The sequence below is a fragment of the Camelina sativa genome, chromosome 14 (assembly GCF_030686135.1).
Source record: "Camelina sativa cultivar CO46 ecotype springtype chromosome 14, ASM3068613v1".
In the NCBI taxonomy this organism is placed as follows: Eukaryota; Viridiplantae; Streptophyta; class Magnoliopsida; order Brassicales; family Brassicaceae; genus Camelina; species Camelina sativa.
The window spans coordinates 7,715,626-7,736,337 of record NC_141893.1 but is presented as its reverse complement, the minus strand read 5'-3'; the positions used below and the strand labels follow the sequence as shown (position 1 = coordinate 7,736,337).

The 20,712-nt window shown below is 36.3% G+C and overlaps 2 protein-coding genes and 1 non-coding gene across 3 annotated transcripts; 2 read left to right on the top strand and 1 right to left on the bottom strand.

Annotated features, from left to right (window-relative positions):
• Positions 1-6,624: 6,624 nt before the first annotated feature.
• Positions 6,625-9,775, bottom strand: LOC147927931 (uncharacterized). Its single transcript, XM_087486553.1, has 2 exons — positions 9,590-9,775; positions 6,625-9,446 (listed from the first exon to the last, which is right to left on the bottom strand). Exon 2 carries the CDS (start codon positions 9,282-9,284, stop codon positions 7,923-7,925), a length of 1,362 nt encoding a protein of 453 aa, XP_087342679.1. The 5' UTR covers positions 9,285-9,446; positions 9,590-9,775; the 3' UTR covers positions 6,625-7,922.
• Positions 8,749-8,855, top strand: LOC147927932 (small nucleolar RNA R71). The gene has a single exon (XR_015581168.1). It is a non-coding gene; the product is annotated as a small nucleolar RNA R71 (small nucleolar RNA).
• A 7,427-nt stretch (positions 9,776-17,202) lies between the features above and the next one.
• On the top strand, positions 17,203-18,674 carry LOC104743367 (Class II aaRS and biotin synthetases superfamily protein). The gene is made up of 7 exons (XM_087485886.1): positions 17,203-17,311; positions 17,408-17,500; positions 17,582-17,674; positions 17,781-18,008; positions 18,081-18,152; positions 18,432-18,497; positions 18,591-18,674. The coding sequence occupies exons 3-7, from the start codon at positions 17,642-17,644 to the stop codon at positions 18,672-18,674; spliced, it is 483 nt and encodes a 160-aa protein (XP_087342012.1). The 5' UTR covers positions 17,203-17,311; positions 17,408-17,500; positions 17,582-17,641.
• The last annotated feature ends 2,038 nt before the right edge of the window (positions 18,675-20,712 follow it).

Genomic DNA, 20,712 nt, shown 5'->3' with positions numbered 1-20,712 from the left:
TAGAATTAGTGATATAATATATTACTTTTGATTTTATATACTTTCAAAAATACTACTTGTAACCCTTTTATTTTTAGAATTTTATAATTTTCTTATAATTATTAAATATTTTTTTTCACAAATATCAAAATATTATCTATATACTTGACACGTCGCGATTATATGAATTACTAACTTTGAAAACTAAGGTTTATATAATAAGATTATCATCAACAACTTCAGAAAAGTTGAACTCATAGTTTCCTAAGGCTGAGTAATTTATCAACATTGTTAAACAAAAAACAAAAAAAAAAAAAAACAAAAAACAAAGAAATAAATCATAGTAATTTCGCAATGTTGCTTATATTCAACAACTTAAGAAAAGTTGAACTCATAATTTCGTAATGCTGAGTAATAGAGTATTACTATTACTAATAGTAATACAGAGTTACCAACTTAGTACTCATTCTCGTTCCTTGTCCTCGTCCGCTCTTCCCACAGAGGACCACATGAATCCTTTGCATCCCGTCGATCTATCAGTCCTCCAGTTACGATTGTGTCCATGTGATATGCTCAAATTTACCCTAGAGTTACTCTCTCAAATTAAGAGATCAATTATAGTACTTAGGGATCATAACCACAAGGGCTTTAGATCACAAAATAGATTTAATAATCTTTTAATTATGCTAAATAGAAATATTAATTTAAAAGCAATGCAAAAACATAATTCAAAAGTGTTGTAAATTCAGGAATTAAAAACGCTAGGCCTAGGGAATTTCTCATGAATTTATGAAATATTAAATCAATCAATAAATTAGGATTCAAGCAATTAAGATCAGATCTAGAACTCTAAACTCTTTTGTAAAATAAATCAGTTCTCATTGCAAATATTAGCTAAATTTAAAACCAGAAAATCCAAATCTCTTTGCAAAATTCTAGGTAATAAATCAACTTTAAAAACAGGTTTAGATTGTTCACAAAATCACAAAATCAAATCTCTTTGCAGAAAGTAATTTTGCTCATCAAAAGGTTTTATCAAGAAAATCAATTATATTCTCATATCAGTTTATTTTCCTAGGTATTAATTCTAGGTGATTAATCAAGAATTAATATAAAGAACAACCTAAGATGAAGATCTAGCAAGATAAAGAATCTTAAAAATAGCAGATCTAATAAATCATAAAAACCTTATGAAAAACCCTGAACCTAACAAGCAGATCTACTCAGACATAATTGCAAGAACACAAATCATGAATAAAATAGATAGAATTAAGAGATTAAAAGAAGTAGAAAAGAAGTTCTGAATCTTCTCTGGAAGGATTCTTGATTCTTCTCTCCAAAAACTCTCCAAATCTCTCAGGGATTTCTCTCTCAAAAGGTTTGCAGGAAAAATAAAGCTTAGGTCTAAACAATGACCATAAAAATCCTATATATATTCCTAAAAACGTCCAGAGACTAATGATGTAAATATAGAAGATTTTGGGGCAACTTTGTAAATCTTCAAAACTTGTGAGAAAACTTTCGATTCTTCTGTTGGATGATGCATCGATCGACACCATCACTTGCATCGACCGATGCAAGTCTCTGAACTTGTCTCCCAACTTTGCAGCTTCAGCCTCAATGCTTGATTATGCTCCAAATCCTCCTATTTAGCTCCATTATGCTCACATCCATGCTAAATCCTATAAAGACTCAAAAGACTCTAAAAATACCAAAAATACTCTATAAATAAGACTTATATCATGGCTAAAAACACCTAAAAACCATGATATATCAACTCCCCCAGACTTAGCCTTTGCTTGCTCTCAAGGAAAACATAAACTTAGACCTGTGAAAGAGGTTTGAAAATGCAGAAACTCATTTTCTTTTTAAAGTAATGCCATGATCATCCAAACCATAATCAATATGCTTAACAGATAAATCCAAATTGAACCACCATGTACTTCTCCGTTGACATTCATAGCATCCCAAATTCCACTACTTCCTCTATTAAGCCTTCATCAGTGAGTCTCATCAATTTAATCAATGTCAAGAACCTTCTAGACTCATTCCCATACAATACCATAACAAGCAAGAAATATTTTTTACCACATGTGGTACTCTTTCTCTCCCCCAGACTTATTCTATATAATCTTCCTTTGAGCTTTGCTTTGTTTTCTTTTTTATTTTTTTTATCTTCTTTTTTTTTTCTTCTCAAAGTTGTAGGCGAATAATAAGGTCATCGGTAATTTATCTACCCCTCGCTTCCAAGCTTTTTGTGATCATTTGACTCAAGAGTAGAATAATGAGGTCACAGGTAATTTACCTACCTCTCTAAACTGATCAAAATCATCTCATCTTTTATTATTATTATTTTTAAAACAATGCTCTCAAGAAAAATATTTCAAACTTTAAATAAGGGAGAGGAGTACCAATTTTTTTCTGAAATCTTACTTGTCAGGTATGAACAAGGAGTCAAGCTCTATGAACATCAATCTCCTTGATGAGGTAAAAAGAAAAGCACATAAATTACCTCAGGCTCTTATGGATTCTGTTAGAAATTCGGATGTCTCTGGTTTACTGGTCAACCATTGGATTTTTCATTAGTCGGATTCTGGATTCAATCTGCATCATTAATCAACCAAGGCAGTACACTAAAAAGAAAAATCATAGTTCCCAACAAAATTTTGACTCAATAAAACCATTTTTTTTTTTAGACTGACGCTCAAAAACGAAAAACGTAGTTAGTAACTGCCTCCCCCAGACTTAAACAACATTGTCCCCAGTGTTATCAAGTAAGAGATTGGCGAAAAAACATAAACAAAAACGAATAAGTATTGAAATTGTGAACAAAATCGTGTTACCAATCCGGATGTTCTGTGTCGACCGATGCTGATGGTGTGTCGGTCGATGCACTCTGCAGATGCAGAGAATTCTAACATTACTCCTGAGTTAGCTGCGATTAATTTGTGTTTTTCTCATTCCTTGGATGTTAGCACTGCTAAGAATCACTCAAACACAAGATTAAACGCAACATGATAGATAAAAGTTCATAATTCAAACTAACTCAAAGCAAGAATAAAAATGACTCAAAGTGGAAAAGAAAAACCTATGAGTGGGTTGCCTCCCACTAAGCGCTTGTTTTCAGTCATTAGCTTGACTGTGTCGGATCTCAGGCATCCGGTGGATCGGAACATGGCAATGAATGCTTCCGAGAGAATGTCCTCTTCATTTAAGGTGGTGTATAAGCTTTAGGTGCATGGGATCTGCTAAGGATGTGAGGATCATGAGCAGGGCGGGACTTAGGAATGGGTGGCTTTCTTTTAAGTCCTGCAAAATCATCAACAGAAGAAACAAGCGCTCTACGATAATCTCGTAGCTTGATTAACTGCAAAACAGTTTTTGTACCTTTGAAATTATTATTGATGATAGGAGAAGGTTTGGGAAAAGAAAATGTATACCTTGACCTTACTTGTGGGTTCTGGACTGTGGAATGGTGAGATTTCAGCTTGACAACTGGTCTAGGATTTGCAGCTAAAGAATCAACTCGAGTATCTTTGGTTTTAGAGAAGTCCAGGTCAACTCGTGGAGGTGTGTCGATCGATGCAACAGTTGCATCGATCGATGCTGTGACTGCAACTCGTGTCTCTTCAATGTTTCTGCAACTTTCCTCAGTTATCCGTGTTTCCATTACAAAAACGTCATCTACCAGCAACTTATCATGGATAAGAACCTCATCATGATCTCTAGTATTGATTAGATGATCTCCACTCCAATCTTCAAGCTTAACAGCTTGCTTACGCACTTCCTCAACAATCTCCATCTCTTTGACATACCCAGCAGTAATGTCTCCATGAAGCTCTATGATCGGATTGTCATCAGAAACAACCTCCACAGAAAATGTCTGACCATCAATAGTGGGAACCCTTCTCAGCTTGTCCCTTTCAAAGTTCATAACCAAATCTTCTACATTCAAGGTTATGTGATATAGGAACCTGGTGGAGGAACCCACGTGGATAGATGGAAATAGGCAAATGGTTGATAACACTGTTCTGCCTATTCGGTGGATGATAGATGGATCACAGCGAAGAGATGGTGAATAGACAAATGGTTGAAAACACTGTTCTGTCTATTCGGTAGCAGTGGAAGATGAAGAGATAAATGGGTGGATTGAAGGACCCCACACAGATCTGTGAAAGGATCTATGATAAGTCAAATCTCAGTCTTCAAGGAATCACACACAAAAGAAGGAGAAAAGGGTGGTTGCTTCTATTTCAGAAGAATACCTAAGAAAACTCTCATTTTATTTCATAAAAACTTGAAAGGTTACAATGCTGAGAAGGGACCTTATATAATGATCCAACAGCGGAGGACCTTCTAGGGTCGAAATTTATTACAAATAAAAGGACTAAAATTGCAAAAACAACAGACTCGATTTTAGGACCTAAATAAATAAAAGACTCAAAAAGACCCAACGGCCGATTCCTGCAAAACAAGAAAAGAACCATCATTTATTATTTGAATTCAAACACTTACCTTGGTAATAGCTCTCATGCACGCTCCAACCCTTCATTGATTGCTTCGGAAATGATGAAAAGAACAGGTTCTTTAATTCCTTGTAAAACCGGCAAAAATGATGCGTCTTGAGTCTTCTCTTTGGAATCTTCTAGCTCAATGAGAGTAATCAGACTTGCAATGGACTTGTTGAATTGTTCCCTTAACGTTCTTGCTTCTTCGGGGTTTACTCGGTAGGCTGGTCTATTAGGCAGTGGTGCTCCCGGAACTAGATCAATTTGATGTTCGATTCCTCTTATAGGTGGTAGTCCAGGTGGTATCTCATCAGGGAAGACCTCCTTAAACCTTCCTAATAGTTCAAGCACTTCTGGTAGTAACTCTTTCTCTTCTTGACCTGAAAACAAAACTTCCTTAAAGATCATTAGTAACACCTTATCCTGTGAATTAATAGATTTCAGAACAGTAGAAGGTTTTATGTAAAGATTAGTTTTGTTTGACTTAGCTCCCTTTGACATGGTCTGTTGCATTTCATGCACTTATTGAGGGGTGAGTGGAGCTAGAGTATGCTTCTTGTTATTGTGTGAGAACGTGTAGTAGTTGGTTCGGCCGTTGTGTAAAGTCTCCTTATCAAATTGCCATGGCCGTCCTAGAAGAAGGTGTCCAGCTTGCATAGGAACCACATCACACACAACTTAGTCGGAATATTTGCCTATGATGAATGGTATGGTGACTTGTTCGGAGATCCTTAGTTCAGCCTCATCATTGAGCCACTTAAGTCGATATGGATGGGGATGCTTTGTATTTTGGAGACCTAGCTTATCAACCAAATACTTGATGGCTACATTAGTACATGAACCACCATCAATGATTAAGCTACATACCTTGGAGTTTATGGAGCAGCGAGAGTGGAAGATATTTTCTCTTTGAATTATTTCAGGATCAAAAAGAGTGCTAAGAGCCCTCCTTATGACTAGAAGCTCTCCCATCTCTGGATAGTCCACAATATCCTCCTCAGATTCTTCACGTTCTTCTTCCTCATCTTGTGATTCATACTCTCCATTGGCTTTAAGGATCATTACTCGCTGGTTTGGGCACTCCCTTGCATAGTGTCTTTTTCCCTGACATTTAAAACAAGTAATATCGCGAGCTCTTTGGTTAGTAGGCTTACCTTGCTCTGGTTTGGTTACCTTTGATGTCTCAGGTGCAGCTCTTTTAAATCTGTAGTCCACATCAAGAGATTTTCCTTTGTCTAAAGCTTTTTGAGGTGGTGGTGGTGTCCATGGAGTCTTATTGCGGTTAGTAGAAGTTGTCTTCCTTTTGATGTGTTGTTCAGCTTGGACTGATAGGTGCAACAACTCTTCAAGATCATGATATGTTTGTCTTTCCACCTTTCTAGCAACCCGATCATGAATACCATCTAGAAACTGCGCCATCAAGTTTTCCTCAGACTCTTCTATCTCCAATCTGTTCTTAAGAGATTCAAACTCTTCAAAGTACTCCTCAACAGATTTGTTTCCTTGTGAGAGCTTGCGGAACCTCTTTTGTAGCTCTCGGTGGTAATAAGCTGGGACATATCTCTTTCTTAGTTGAAACCTCATATCATCCCATGTGGTGATTGGTATATGTCTATGCCTCCTCCTCTCAGACACATCTCTGTCCTACCAAGCTAAAGCATTGTCGGTGAGTTGAGCAACAGCTAAGGATACCTTTCTTTGTTCGGAATAGTTGTAGTATCCAAAGATATGCTCCATACGTCTTTTCCAATCAATGTAAGCTTCAGGATTAACCTTTCCAGCAAATGTCGGCGGATTGAGCTTAAGATCATAGCCTCCTTCTCTTATGTTGCCTTCGTCACGTTCCCTACCTTGATGGTAGTGCCTCCTTGGCCTTTGGTGTTGAATAAGATCATGATGTTCTTCCTCTGAATCAGACTGATCTCCATTATCAACCTCATGGTTTCCTCTTGGCAAGTTATGAACTGGTGCTCTTGGTGCATGTGGGGGTTGTTCAATCCTTGTCATGCGATCACCAAGCGTTTGGAGTTGGGCTTGAATAGCTGTAAGCTATGATAAGTCAAATCTCAGTCTTCAATGAATCACACACAAGAAGAAGGATAAAAGGGTGGTTGCTTCTATCTCAGAAGAAAACCTAAGAAAATTCTCATTTTATTTCATAAAAACTTGAAAGGTTACAATGCTGAGAAGGGACCTTATATAGTGATCCAGCAGCGGAGGACCTTCTAGGGTCGAAATTTATTACAAATAAAAGGACTAAAATTGAAAAAACAACAGACTCGATTTTAGGACCTAAATAAATAAAGACTCAAAAAGACCCAACGGTCGATTCCTGCAAAACAAGAAAAGAACCATCATTTATTATTTGAATTCAAACACTTACCTTGGTAATAGCTCTCATGCACGCTCCAACCCTTCATTGATTGCTTCAGAAATGATGAAAAGAACAGGTTCTTTAATTCCTTGTAAAACCGGCAAAAATGATGCGTCTTGAGTCTTCTCTTTGGAATCTTCTAGCTCAATGAGAGTAATCAGACTTGCAATGGACTTGTTGAATTGTTCCCTTAACGTTCTTGCTCCCAACCTTGTCATAGGTTTGTATCATTGTTGGCAGAACGGGTTCTTCAGGAAATGGTAGAACGGGTTCTTCAGGAAAAGGTAGAACGGATTCTTCATGAAATGGCAGAACGGGTTCTTCCGAAAGTTGACTATTGATGTTCTCATCATTATGTGTCCCTTCTTAACATCAATGATGGCACCAGCTGTAGCTAAGAAAGAGCGTCCTAAGATGATAGGATCACTAAGCTCTTTGTCATACTTCAACACCACAAAGTCAGTTGGAATCATGCAATCTCCAATCTTGATTGGAATATCCTCTAAGACACCTTCAGGAATCCTTCTGGACCGATCAGCTAAGATAAGAGATATCAAAGTTGGCTTGAAATCTGTCATCTCAAGTCTCACAGCAACAGAATGTGGCATCAGGTTAATACTAGAGCCGAGATCACAGAGTGAATGAGCAAACTGTTCTGCAGAGATAGAGCAATCAAGTACGAAACTTCCGGGATCTGGTAACTTCTTAGCAGTCCTGCACTGAATTACTGCACTCACTTCCTTAGAAACAAACACTTGTTGCTTCTTTTCTTTCTTTCTCTGTGGAGGCTGCTTCAACAAAATTGAGCTGACATCCTTGGTAAGCAGTGCTCCTTCCTCAGGACTCAAACCATTGGTGACCATCCGCTTCACATACCGCTTAATCCCAGGAGAAAACTTGACAGCATCAATCAAAGGCATCTCAATCATTACCTTGTCCATCATAGCCTTGCATCTAGCTTCTTCAATCTCCTGTTTAGACCTCCTAGGCTTAGGAAAAGGAACCTTAGGCTTATAGGCTTGCTCTGAAGCAGGTGGAGCTTGAGGAGAAACTGGAGCTGGTCATGGGGTGCGTCGATCGATGTTGATGTTGTGTCGATCGACGCTTGATTGAGTAGGCATCGATCGATGCTCTTGTGAAGTGTCGATCGATGCTGGCTCAACAGACTTATTTTCGTCTCCTTCCTTCACCAAAATCGCATTACAAGCATGGTTGGGGTTCTCAGTTCTTCTAGAAAGAAGTTCCTCTTGTCTTTTAACAGACCCATCAGTCTGAATCACTTGATTCTCTAGCTTCTTGACATGAGTGTTTAATGCTTCAAACTTTCCAGTCAGCTCAGTGTATACAAAATCAATCTTTCCATTGAAGTCCACTGTTAACTTCTGTTGACCTTGAAGAATCTGCTCAATCATTGATTCCATCTTGCTCTCTGAATTGGGTGGAGGGAGGGGTTGGTAAGAAGAAGATCCATAGGTCCTTGTGAAGTTGCTGTTTGGATTTCCTGAGAATGAATTCTTCTGACCAAATCTCTGATTTTGATACCCAGCTCCATATACATAGTTGACATCTTCTGTAATCTCTAGCCTTGGCTCAAAAGTCTCAACATCTTCAGCAAAATGGACAGATTTCTTTCCCACAAGAAGATTGTGCACTGTATCCAACTTAGCATTCACCGCAGCAAACTGATTTGAACCATTGCTTTCATGTGCTCTTTTCCGCTCTAAGTCTGCATTATTGGTACTGTTGCTTGATGCTAGCCTTTCTATCAACTTTTCAACCTCATCTGGATACCTTATCTTCAAGTTCCCATCACTAGAAGCATCCAAAGCCATCTGATACCTCCAATCAATCCCGCTGAAGAAGATACTAATCAGCTGCACCTCTGAGAACCCATGATGCAGACAATCACTCTGATATGCCTTGAACCTCACCCAAGCAGCTTTGTAAGATTCAGCTGGTCCTTGTCTAAAAGTGGAGAGCTTAATCCTCAGCTCATCTGACATCGCATCATCATAGAAGTAGTTCAAGAATGCCACCTTGATGTCATGCCAGGTCGTCAGAAATCCTGGTTTTAGTTGTCTTAGCCAATGAGAAGCTTCCCCAACAAGAGAGTAGGGGAAAAACTTGCAATAGAGATAGTCTTCTGTGACTCCATTAGCCTTGATGCTTGTGACTATATCCTCAGAGTGCTCAATATGGTCTAGAGGCTTCTCATGCGGCAAGTTCTGGAATGACCTTTGTCCAACAAGAGCGAAGTAGGCAGGCTTCAACTCAAAATCATTCCTTGGGAAGGCAGGAGGGGCAATTGCGGAGCGGTTCTCATAGAACAAGTCCAGTCTGTTGAAATCCGCAAGAGTTTTGACAAGCTCTCCATTGTCGTCCCGTCGCCTCTGAACATTCTCCGCATCGGCTTGGCATTGCATCGATCGACGCCAAGGTTGCCTCGATCGATGCCTTCCTGGTTGCGTCGATCGATGCCGTCGTTGCGTCGCTCGACGCCACGTGCATCATCCTCAACCGCGACGAGTTCTTCCTGAATAACTTGTCTGTCATCATCTTTCCTGGTGCTAGGCTTAGGCATGTACCTGAAACACACAAGAGACAAGAAACAAAAGCGTGTGAGTAAAATAGAATAATAAAAATCTAGACAAAATCAAAAATTTTAATCTAATGGGGAATCAAAAGAGTCCCCGGCAACGGCGCCAAAATTTGATATGCTCAAATTTACCCTAGATCTATTCTCTCAAATTAAGAGATCAATTGTAGTACTTAGGGATCGTATCCACAAGGACTCTAGATCACACAATAGATTTAATAATCTTTTAATGATGCTAAACAGAAATATTAATTTAAAAGCAATGCAAAAACAGAATTCAAAAGTGTTGTAAATTCATGAATTAGAAACGCTAGGCCTAGGAAATTTCTCAGTAATTTATGAAATATTAAATCAATCAATAAATTAGGATTCAAGCAATTAAGATCAGATCTAGAACTCTAAACTCTTTTGTAAAATAAATCAGTTCTCATTGCAAATATTATCTAAATTTAAAACCAGAAAATCCAAATCTCTTTGCAAAATTCTAGGTAATAAATCAGCTTTAAAAACAAGTTTAGATTGTTCACAAAATCACTAAATCAAATCTCTTTGCAGAAAGTAATTTTGCTCATCAAAAGATTTTATCAGGAAAATCAATTATATTCTCATATCAATTTATTTTCCTAGGTATTAATTCTAGGTGATCAATCAAGAATTAATATAAAGAACAACCTAAGATGAAGATCTAGCAAGATAAAGAATCCTAAAAATAGCAGATTTAATAAATCATAAAAATCCTATGAAAAATCCTGAACCTAACAAGCAGATCTACTCAGACATAATTGCAAGAACACAAATCATGAATAAAATAGATAGCATTAAGAGATTAAAAGAAGTAGAAAAGAAATTCTGAATCTTCTCTGGAAGGAGTCTTGATTCTTCTCTCCAAAAACTCTCTAAATCTCTCAGGTATTTCTCTCTCAAAAGGTTTGCAGGAAAAATAAAGCTTAGGTCTAAACAATGACCATAAAAATCCTATATATATTCCTAAAAACGTCCAGGGACTAATGATGCAAATATGGAAGATTTTGGGGCAACTTTGTAAATCTTCAAAACTTGTGAGAAAACTTTCGATTCTTCTGTTGGATGATGCATCGATCGACACCATCACTTGCATCGACCGATGCAAGTCTCTGAACTTGTCTCCCAACTTTGCAGCTTCAGCCTCAATGCTTGATTGTGCTCCTAGATATTCAAATCCTCCTATTTAGCTCTATTATGCTCACATTCATGCTAAATCCTACAAAGACTCAAAAGACTCTAAAAATACCAAAAAGACTCTATAAATAAGACTTATATCATGGCTAAAAACACCTAAAAACCATGATATATCAATATGAGATGGATCTACAATCATCAACCCTAGCTTGGGGAAGGAGTTTGAAGTACCTCTAATCAGCCCCGCCGACTCGGAAGAGCACCACATATTGGGATTCGACCCGATAATTGTCCGTCACAAGCTACTGGCTTTAAGAGTGGATAGTAAAACCCGCCTTGGGGACTATTGGGATATGGAGAACCGGAGATCGACCAAGATCGACGATGGAGATGATAAACCCGAAAATGGAAGTCATGAAGATATTATTTTAGAAAATATTAGATAAATGTTAATATTGGTTTAGGAAGTTTAGTATATTCACGAATATATAAATATTTAATTTACATTTTTTTTTGTCAACTATTGGGCCACAATTGGCCGGCCCATTAGCCAAATTCCTACATTCGTAGGTGCCGGGATCGATCCCGTGTGTGATGGTGCCTTCTACAAATGGACTTACCTCCTGCCACTGCACTAAGGTCACTTCACATTTAATTTACATTTATCTTATCTTAATTTAGGAAACTATCTCTATATAAGAGAATGTATCTTGTACAATTACAATTACGAGAGTCTAATATTAATTCTTCCTAAACACTTTGTGTCTTTACTCTCATCAAATTTATCATGGTATCAGAGCAGACGATCATGTGGATCTATATTCCTATGAGTTAAGGTTTTGTTTGCTTCCGCTTCTATGATGTTCTATCTATTTTCTATCATATTTCCTTAAAAAAAAAACTCTATTTTCTTTGACCTATTGTTGGTTGCTTCTTATGCAAGCTTCATTTTTTTATATTTTATTCTTCTTTTTCGTTTAGAAATCGAGATTATTGGGTTGGTTGTGCCTTTGATATTTCTAAAAAAAAAAAAAAAAAAAAAAAGAGGTCGAAAAAAAGAAAAAAAGAAAAGAGACGTGAATGGATTAAGTTGTTGATCCGGTCAGTTATTGGCCTTGATTGATGTCTTCTTATTAATTAGCAAAACTTGCTAGTTACTTGGAGAAGAAGATTATTGAAAAACAAGACATCGGATTTGGATGTTGAACATGAATCAATGAGATTTGTTCTATGATGATGATGCTTAAGCCGATAACGGCTCATCATGTGTATCCATGGTGTTGAAGATTGATGGTGATGATGTTTCACAAAATTTATTCTAATTATGGGTTATTGCTTAATCGAGCATAACCTAATGAATTGACTCTATGGCTGAGTATAAATGCCACGAAGATGACTCTACGGCCGATTATAAACGCCGTTGATGATCCTACGACCGGGTATAAATGTCGATGACTTAACGACTGGATTTTGTAGCCGTTTTGACCCTACGACCGAGTGAAAATGTCGATGATGACCCGACGACCGGGTATAAAACCATTATTTTGAAAACTTGTCCAATCTCACCGTGTTACCACGTATGAGCTTGCCGGGAGTATTGGGATAGGAGAACCGGAGATCGACCGAGATCGACGGTGGAGATGATAAACCCAAAAATGGAAGTCACGAATATATTATTCTAGAAAATATTAGATAAATGTTAATATTGGTTTAGAAAGTTTAGTATATTCACGAATATATCAATATTTAATTTACATTTATCTTATCTTAATTCAGGAAACTATCTCTATATAAGAGAATGTATCTTTTACAATTACAATTATGAGAGTCTAATATTAATTCTTCCTAAACACTTTTGTGTCTTTACTCTCATCAAATTTATGAGGGACTATCAGGTCCGCACTCTTGGAGACGGTTCGAAAACATGGAGGATCGTGAACTCTGCAACCCCAGAATTGCCTAAAACGAAGGGAATCTGCATCAATGGAGCGGTCTTCTACTTCATACTCAGTGCAGCAGGTACTTGTTCCTTGGTGATATTCAACGTGTCCGCGGAGACGATAGACTTTTTCCCTGTTCCCGAACAGCAATCTCATTCCGTTGGGAAGTATTTGGACAAACCTAATAGGCTGCTGGAGTACAAGACCAAGCTGGCATTTGTGTCACCAACGACTGATAATAACACTTTAGGGCTGTGGGTACTCAATGATGTGGAGAAGCAGCAGTGGACCAAGTTATCCTTTTCAATCGACAAAGAACTCCACTATTATCGTTCATTGGACTTGGGGGCTATGAGTGTGAATCGCGAAACCGGTGAGATTGTCTTGGCCGCGGGTGGTCCGTCTTACACGTTTTACTTTGTGTTCATTGATGTCGACACTAAACGTAACAGAAAGATTCTGATTCGTGATCACAAGGATTTATCACGAAAAGGATTCGCAATCAGAGAATACCGTGAAAGTACTGTGCGTTTGTGAACTTGAAGATTTGTGATGCGGATCTCTCGGCGAATCGCAACTGCATTAATCTACTCAATATTATATATGGTCGTTTGTTTGATCTTGCAATCTATCTATAGTCTATACATACTCTTAATTATCATATTATCATCATCTCGTTTGTTGCTTGCGTCTGCGTCCGTGTCTGTGACTATATTCACCAAGGATAGTGTGGGATTTATATATGATCTATGAATCTATCTTCTTGATAATAATTAAGTGATGAATAAAAAGTTTAATTTCTCTATCGTTGATATCTTGCATCATCAATATTCTCAACGACACATATGAGCATGTAATTTGTATATATAAATTTTTGCGTTTGTTTGCATATTAGTACATTTTTTTAAACTTAATTGGCAAACTAATACTTTTGTTCAAAAAAAAAAAAAAAAAATTGGCAAACTAATACATTTGCTATTCAAAATTGGGAAAATAGGTGTTGTGTAATAGAGAATGTGTGAGATAAGAGAGATTGTAGGACATATGCTTGAGTAAGAAGATTATCAAAAGGGGTATGTGTGTTAATATAAATTTTTTTTCTATTTTTTCTTTACAATTTGATATAAATTTTATTTAATAATTTTAAAATATATTATATACATTTTTTGTATTCGTACACCTTATTTTGTGTACAGATGTCTATACACTTTATTAAATGTACAAACACACATTATTAAATGTACAAATGTATTTGTACAAAATCATTGCAATACAAATATCTGAAAACCTAAGACTGAAACAAATTACACAAATTACATCTGTACACTTAATAATGTGTACATATGTGTGTACCGACATCTGTACATTTAATAATGTGTACAGATGTGTGTACAGACATCTGTACACTTAATAATGTGTACGGATATAAAATTTGTAAAAAATATTTAACATTATCAAATAAAATCATCAAACAAAATGCATATCAAATTATACAGAAAAACATAGATTTTTATACATTTTTAAAATTTTAGAAAACAAATTTTAATTATTCAGCATTTTTGTTTTAAGATTGTAGAGAGCATATATTTAAAAAAAAAAAAAATCAGAGACTCAATTGCATGTGATGTAAATATGAAAATGTTAATGAGGGTTGGAAAGTCTTATGAATAGTAGAAAACAGTAAAAAATTTGGAATTTACTAATTGTAAATAGTGAATGTGGTGCTTTTACAATTATGTTTTGAACACTGTCTAAAATGCCAAATATCTCTAAATTTTTTTACATTTTTTTTTAAACTTTGCACCTCATCAGTCTCCAGGCCCCTGTAATTCTCCGGGAATTGAGTTTGGAAAACCTTTAGTCCGTTTTGCTACCGGTCGGTCGAGGAGGAAGTTCAGGTCCAAGATTTAGGATACATGATCCCATGAACTATATATATACTATACAGTATGTACTTATATATATATATATATCTTAGATATAAAAACTGATATTTAATTTTTCTTTACTTAAACAACACCTTTTGCCTTATTTAGATTTGATTTTGATTACAAATAAGAGTTTTAATCCTTCAAACTTTTATATAAAAATAATTTTATGCTTACCTTGGATAATATTATTTGGAGTTATTGTTAGGTATGGTTTAAAATATTCATCTAAAAATGTTGGAAATCAAATCAATAAAACAAGAGAATGCAACAAAATTAAAAAGTTTCAAATTTAACAAAAAGAAAGTCACGCGGAAAAGAATAAAAGGAAAGAAATCCTATTTGCATTAAAGGAATATATAGAAAATACGAAAAGTTCTGAAGGTTGGCGGCCCCTTGTGATACTTTCTGGCATTCTAGTGCTCACCTTCTCGGCCAGGCTCTCGAGCAGGAGTTTGGGTGCAAGCTTTGCCTCGGTCCCTGCGAAACTAGACATGAGGTAATTAAGAGGAGTCACTGTTTTGTTCTGTTTTTTTTTCCTCTGTTTCTTTTGCTCGAAATCCATATTGTTTGGTTATTGTTATTTCATATGTAATGTGAGGCTCTCTCTGATGTTAGTAGTGGTTTGTTATTGTAGGGCTTCTATTACGATGCAAAGTATCTTAGGAAACTGGGCTCAAACGACAGTGGTTTTCCAAACATCGAAGCACGTGTTGCCAAAGCTGTTCGGGTATTGCTTCTTCTATAGTCTTATTATATTTGATCAGTCAGATCTTCCTTGCAGTAGTATAAGATGTTGTAATATGTTTGCCAAGTAATATATATCTTCTTACATTGATGGCAGGAAGGACAACCATTTGAAAGGATTGAAGTGACCAAGGATCAGGCACTTGAGATGTTCTCTGATAATATCTTTAAGGTGGGTTAATTTTAAGTCAAATGATATAAAATATCATTCAACCTTTATATTGGACTCATTCTTGTGCTGTGAATTAATTATCATATATAGGTTGAAATCATCAATGGCGACTTGGCTAAGAAAGAAAAAATTACAGTCTACAGATGTGGCCCTTTGGTTGATTTGTGTCCTGGACCACATATTCCAAATACTTCCTTTGTGAAAGCTTTCAAGTGTTTGAAGGTGAACATTCCAACTCTATCTAGAACATTACAAACTCTAGTCTGTTTTCTTATGCTTTCCAAGTTTAACACATTTTCTGTTTATCTCAGGCGTCACCAGCTTACCGGAAAGATAACAGAGACTTGGAGAGAGTGTTTGATCAAAAAAAAAAAAAAGACTTGGAGAGAGTGTATGGGATATCTTATCCTGATAATGAGCAACTCAAGGTACTAGCACTTGTTAAAAAAACATTTTAAAAATCTTCATAAACATATGACTTTGCATTGTTTTGATTATCTTTATCTGCAGGACTTTCTTATTTCACAGGAGCTTTTCTTTTCTCACCCACTCAGGTTCGTTCTTTCAGTTCTAATTAATATACAATTTCGTGCTTGTTTGTTAGTTCCTCTTTATTTATATTTGACGAAACTGATTATATACATTCAGTACTGGAAGTTTTTTCTTCCTCCAACTTGGCGCTCGCGTATATGACAAGTTGGTGAAATTCATCATGGCAGAATATTGGGAAAGGGGTTACACTGAGGGTTCTTTCTCATTTTCACTATTTAACACACTTGACGAGTATGTGCTGGGGGGAGAGGGGTTGCTAAATTTGATAGCATTGGATTTGGCAGGTCATTTCACCAAATGTGTACAACATGAAACTCTGGGAAACATCAGGACTTGCTGAAAACGACAAGGAAAACATGTTCACGTTCGATGTAAGGGTGCATGCAAAAGCTCAATAGTCTTCTTACTTTGGCAACTAGCTAGCCCATTTGTAAGCTCTAGGTTTTTAACATTATAACATGTGAAGTGAAATGCTTTTCTCTATTCTTCCTTGCGCAGATTGACAAGCAAAAATTTGGGCTCAAACCTATGAATTGCCATGGTCACTGCTTGATGTTCCAACACAGAGTTCGGTCATATAGAGGTTAGGGGCTCTGTTTCTTTTTAGTACAGTTTGATCTCATTATAGTTGTGACTTTTTGGACAGAGACGCTATGGAGAATTAATGCTTTTCTTTACCAATCTTAATTACTCATATAGTTGTAAAGTCTATCTTTGCTGACACCATTTTTTATGGTATGGTATATATATAGAACTACCCATTAGACTGGCTGACTTTGGTGCGTTACATCGAAATGAGGAAAGTATAGCTCTTAGTGGGTTGACCCGTGTCCGACGGTTCCAACAGGTACCTTTTGTTTCAAATTTTGTTTCGAAAATAAATGATTACTTTATATAAGAGGCGAACTAGTACAGCTTTAAGGTTTTTGCTAGAGTAAGTTAGGAGAGAAACAATGGTTTAGTTTAACTTCATTACGAGTTGAAAAAAATTCCTGAACAGCGGGCTTTAACGTAAAACCAGAGCTTAGTACTAGTAGAACAGAAAAAGTTCCTGCACTCTAGCAGTAACATTAAGAGCCTACTTGTCAACTTGCTCTTTGCTCCTTTTCATGTTGCATATTTGTTTGACATTCGCATATTTCTTTTTCAGGATGATGCACACGTATTCTGTAGAGCGACGCAGGTTTGTGATATTTGTTTCCTTATCTGGCAACGTTGGAGTTCCTTATCATCTTAGTTTCTTGTTTATACGTATGCTGTATATTTTCAGGTTGAAGAAGAAGTGAAGGGTATATTGGATTTTGTTGACTATGTTTACACAGTGTTCGGATTTACCTATGAGCTAAAGCTTTCAACGGTAGGATATATTTGCAGATTTCTTCTACAAAATCTGATACAATTTGCGTGATAGGATCCTTTTATCTTATTGTTTTCATGTTATTTTCAATTTCAGCGGCCAAAGAAGTACATTGGAGATTTGGAAAAATGGGACAAAGCTGAAGTAGCACTTGAAAAAGCGCTGAAAGATTTTGGAAAACCGTTTCTTGTATGTATACTATTTACTGAACATGCTTCTTATATACTCACAAGAGTATGCATTCGTTCTAAAGTATGATGTTATCTGCAGATAAACAAAGGAGACGGTGAAATTTATGGTCCAAAGATAGATATAACATTAACTGATGCAATGAAAAGGAATTTCCAGTGTGCTACTTTACAGGTTAGGCTCCCAAAGTACTCTGTTTAGTTTCTTTTCTATCTTTTGCCCGTTGCATTTCTCTTGGTATGTTATTTAGTATGTTGTTTCTGTTGTTGCCTGATAACAGCTTGATTTTCAACTTCCTGAATCCTTCACATTGGAATATTCATCCTCAGCTGAGGATGAAACGAAGAGGGAGCAACCTGTGCTGATACATAGAGCGGTGTTGGGCTCTGTAGAGCGTATGTTTGCCATATTGTTGGAACAGTGCAAAGGAAAATGGCCTTTCTGGCTAAGTCCTCGCCAGGCCATAGTTTGCTCTTCGTCAAAGGATGATCATTCCTACGCAGACAAGGTTTTACATTCGTGACTATGTACTTCTTTACAAGCTTAATTACTTGCAGAGTCTAATCTGTTCAATTTACAGGTGAGAGATCAAATTCACAAAGCTGGCTACTATGTTGATGCTGACACGACAGATAGAAACGTCTGCGAGAAGGTAACTGTTACAAGGTCCCTTAGCACAAATGATTTGAGGTTTATGTTCTGGTATTTTCGATTGGTGGTTGCAAGAAACTATTGTGCCTTTTGACTGGAACCAGTGTGTCATGCAATAGGCAAACAACTTCAGTGATCCATCTTGTTATCCATCTTTTAGCCATAAAATAGTCTTGGTTGTTAGATAAGTGTGGGTTTTGGTGACATATTTAATTTATAGAATATGGATAGTTATTTCACGTATACATTTTGAATGATGAGTTTTGTTGTATATATGTAGGTGCAAGAAGCCCAAGTTGCACGGTACATACTGGTCGTGGGTGAAAAAGACGCTAGAAGGGGACAGGTTAGAGCCATGTTTATGTTTATGCTTATTCCAGTATATGTCTGAGCATCAAGCCTCTCTCAATCATATAGTTTTTTTAATTTTCTTCTTCAGGTGACTGTTTGGCTTAGAGACGAAGTGATGAGCATTGAGGCTCTGTTGGATGAATTCAAGCGCAAGACTGCCAACTTTCTCTGAGACCCAATGGTTTTATATGTTATATGTTCTCCTTGTGTCATAAGGACATGGATTTTTTTAGTAAAACATTTTTTGGCCTAGTTTAAAACTTTTTATGGATTTTTGGTATAATTTTAGTCATCTATGATGATACTCAACAAGACTTCATAAATAGTTATATACTAGACTTGAACGGAAATTAAAACAAAAGTAAACTAGTGTTATAAATAGTTTCGCATGCAATGAAAAGAAAATTCCAGTGGCCTGCACCATACATTTGCACACACAAAAAGGCTACAACCGGACAGGTTAGAGGGTTGTTGGATATGGGTTTCACCCAGCCTTAACAGGCCTCCCATCTGGCCCATTCATGAAATAGTCAGCCTAGCTTCTAGAAGTGTTGACTAAACAATACTCTCTTATCAGGCCTACAAAGCTTCTAGAACGCCCAATTAAGATGGACGGCCCAATAAACGATGGCCCGTAAAAAAACGATCACCGCCTTTGGCTCGAAAACGATACCGCATCGATCCCGAGGTAGAAAGATGAAGCGTCCCATCAACTATAAATACCGAGGAGCAGTGCACATAAAGACCGAGTAACCTGGAGCAGGACTCTGGAAAACAATCCGATTCTAGCACTAAGTTAGATAGTCATTTTGAGTATACATAATTCTGTAATTCGCTGATCGGCTTAAAGCAGATATCTTGTAAACTCGTCGATCTTCGACTATCTCAATAAAAGTCCCTTGTTTCGCCTCCCTTAAATTATTATTCTCGAACTATTATCCACTCTCTTTCAACAAGGGTCACACTTTTGTTTCATGATTCCTATGTCTCTCTAAGAGACGATGACCATCGAGCTTCTCAAAATTTGATTGATATTAATTTTGTAATGGCCTTTTTCGTTTAACCAAGACATGTATTTTGGAATAAAAGTTGTTAAAATATAGTTTTATTTCAGTGTTATCTCATCAATTAGTCTTTCTCAAGTAATTTTGCTCTTTGTTAATTACCTGTGCTGTGTATATGTATTCATTGTTTTCTTAGCTAGAACTCAGAGCTTAATTATTTCAAAGCTAACGAATGAAGTAGTCTCATAATTGATTTTTTTTCAGAAACTTGCGTCTGAGTTTTCTGAAAGATGATATAAGTAAGTACTCTTCGCACTTTATTGACTCCGTATGCTCTGTAAAGTCTGTCATTATTTTCATCTTTAATCATATCTATATCTGATAAATTTCAAACATTTTGAACAATTTATCAACCAGTCACCGCTGAAAATAATTCAACGACCCGCTTCATTGATTTTCATATGAAGTGATTTAGTGAGATAATATACACATCGAATCAGAAACTTGTACATTTATGTTCTAGTGGGTGTCTTAATCTTATCCAAATTTGATTAATTCAACATTTTTATACAGATGATCAACGTTTCGTATAATTATCTTCCATGATAAAATATGTAGTTACTTATCTTTTTGGGTTGTTCTTTCGTATTGTTTTAAACAATATCAGGGTGACATACATATCTAACTCAACGAGGAAACCCTAGAAGTCATAATGACATCATGAGTTTTTCAAATTGGAATAAAATATAGTAGATATGCTTAAATTATATAAATAAATTTTAATTCGAAACAAGAAGTATGGTTATAAGTCGTGTCAAGATGTGTGTTCTTCATCTCCACCTAAATAAAACGAACTATTTTATTCGTGTTTTCTTAAGACAAAGGTAGATTTGCTACTTTGGATTGTATTTCTTGGTGGCTGATAACTACTCCCAACTTAATCAAATCTATACTCCAACCTCGATTTCGTCTTTCCGTTATTAACTTATTATTATTCTTCACATTTAAAGAAACTAAACTATAAACTTTATTGTAAAAAGTTAAAACGCTCGCTCATAAAATCATTAGTTAAAAAGTTTCTCGTGTTTTTTTTAAACATCTCCGAAAGAGGATAAAAGGTTAATCATCGCAAGCTATACGAGTCAAATTAGTCTGCATGAAACTATACGCGTATTAAGGATCATTTGGCGATGCATATACTTCAGC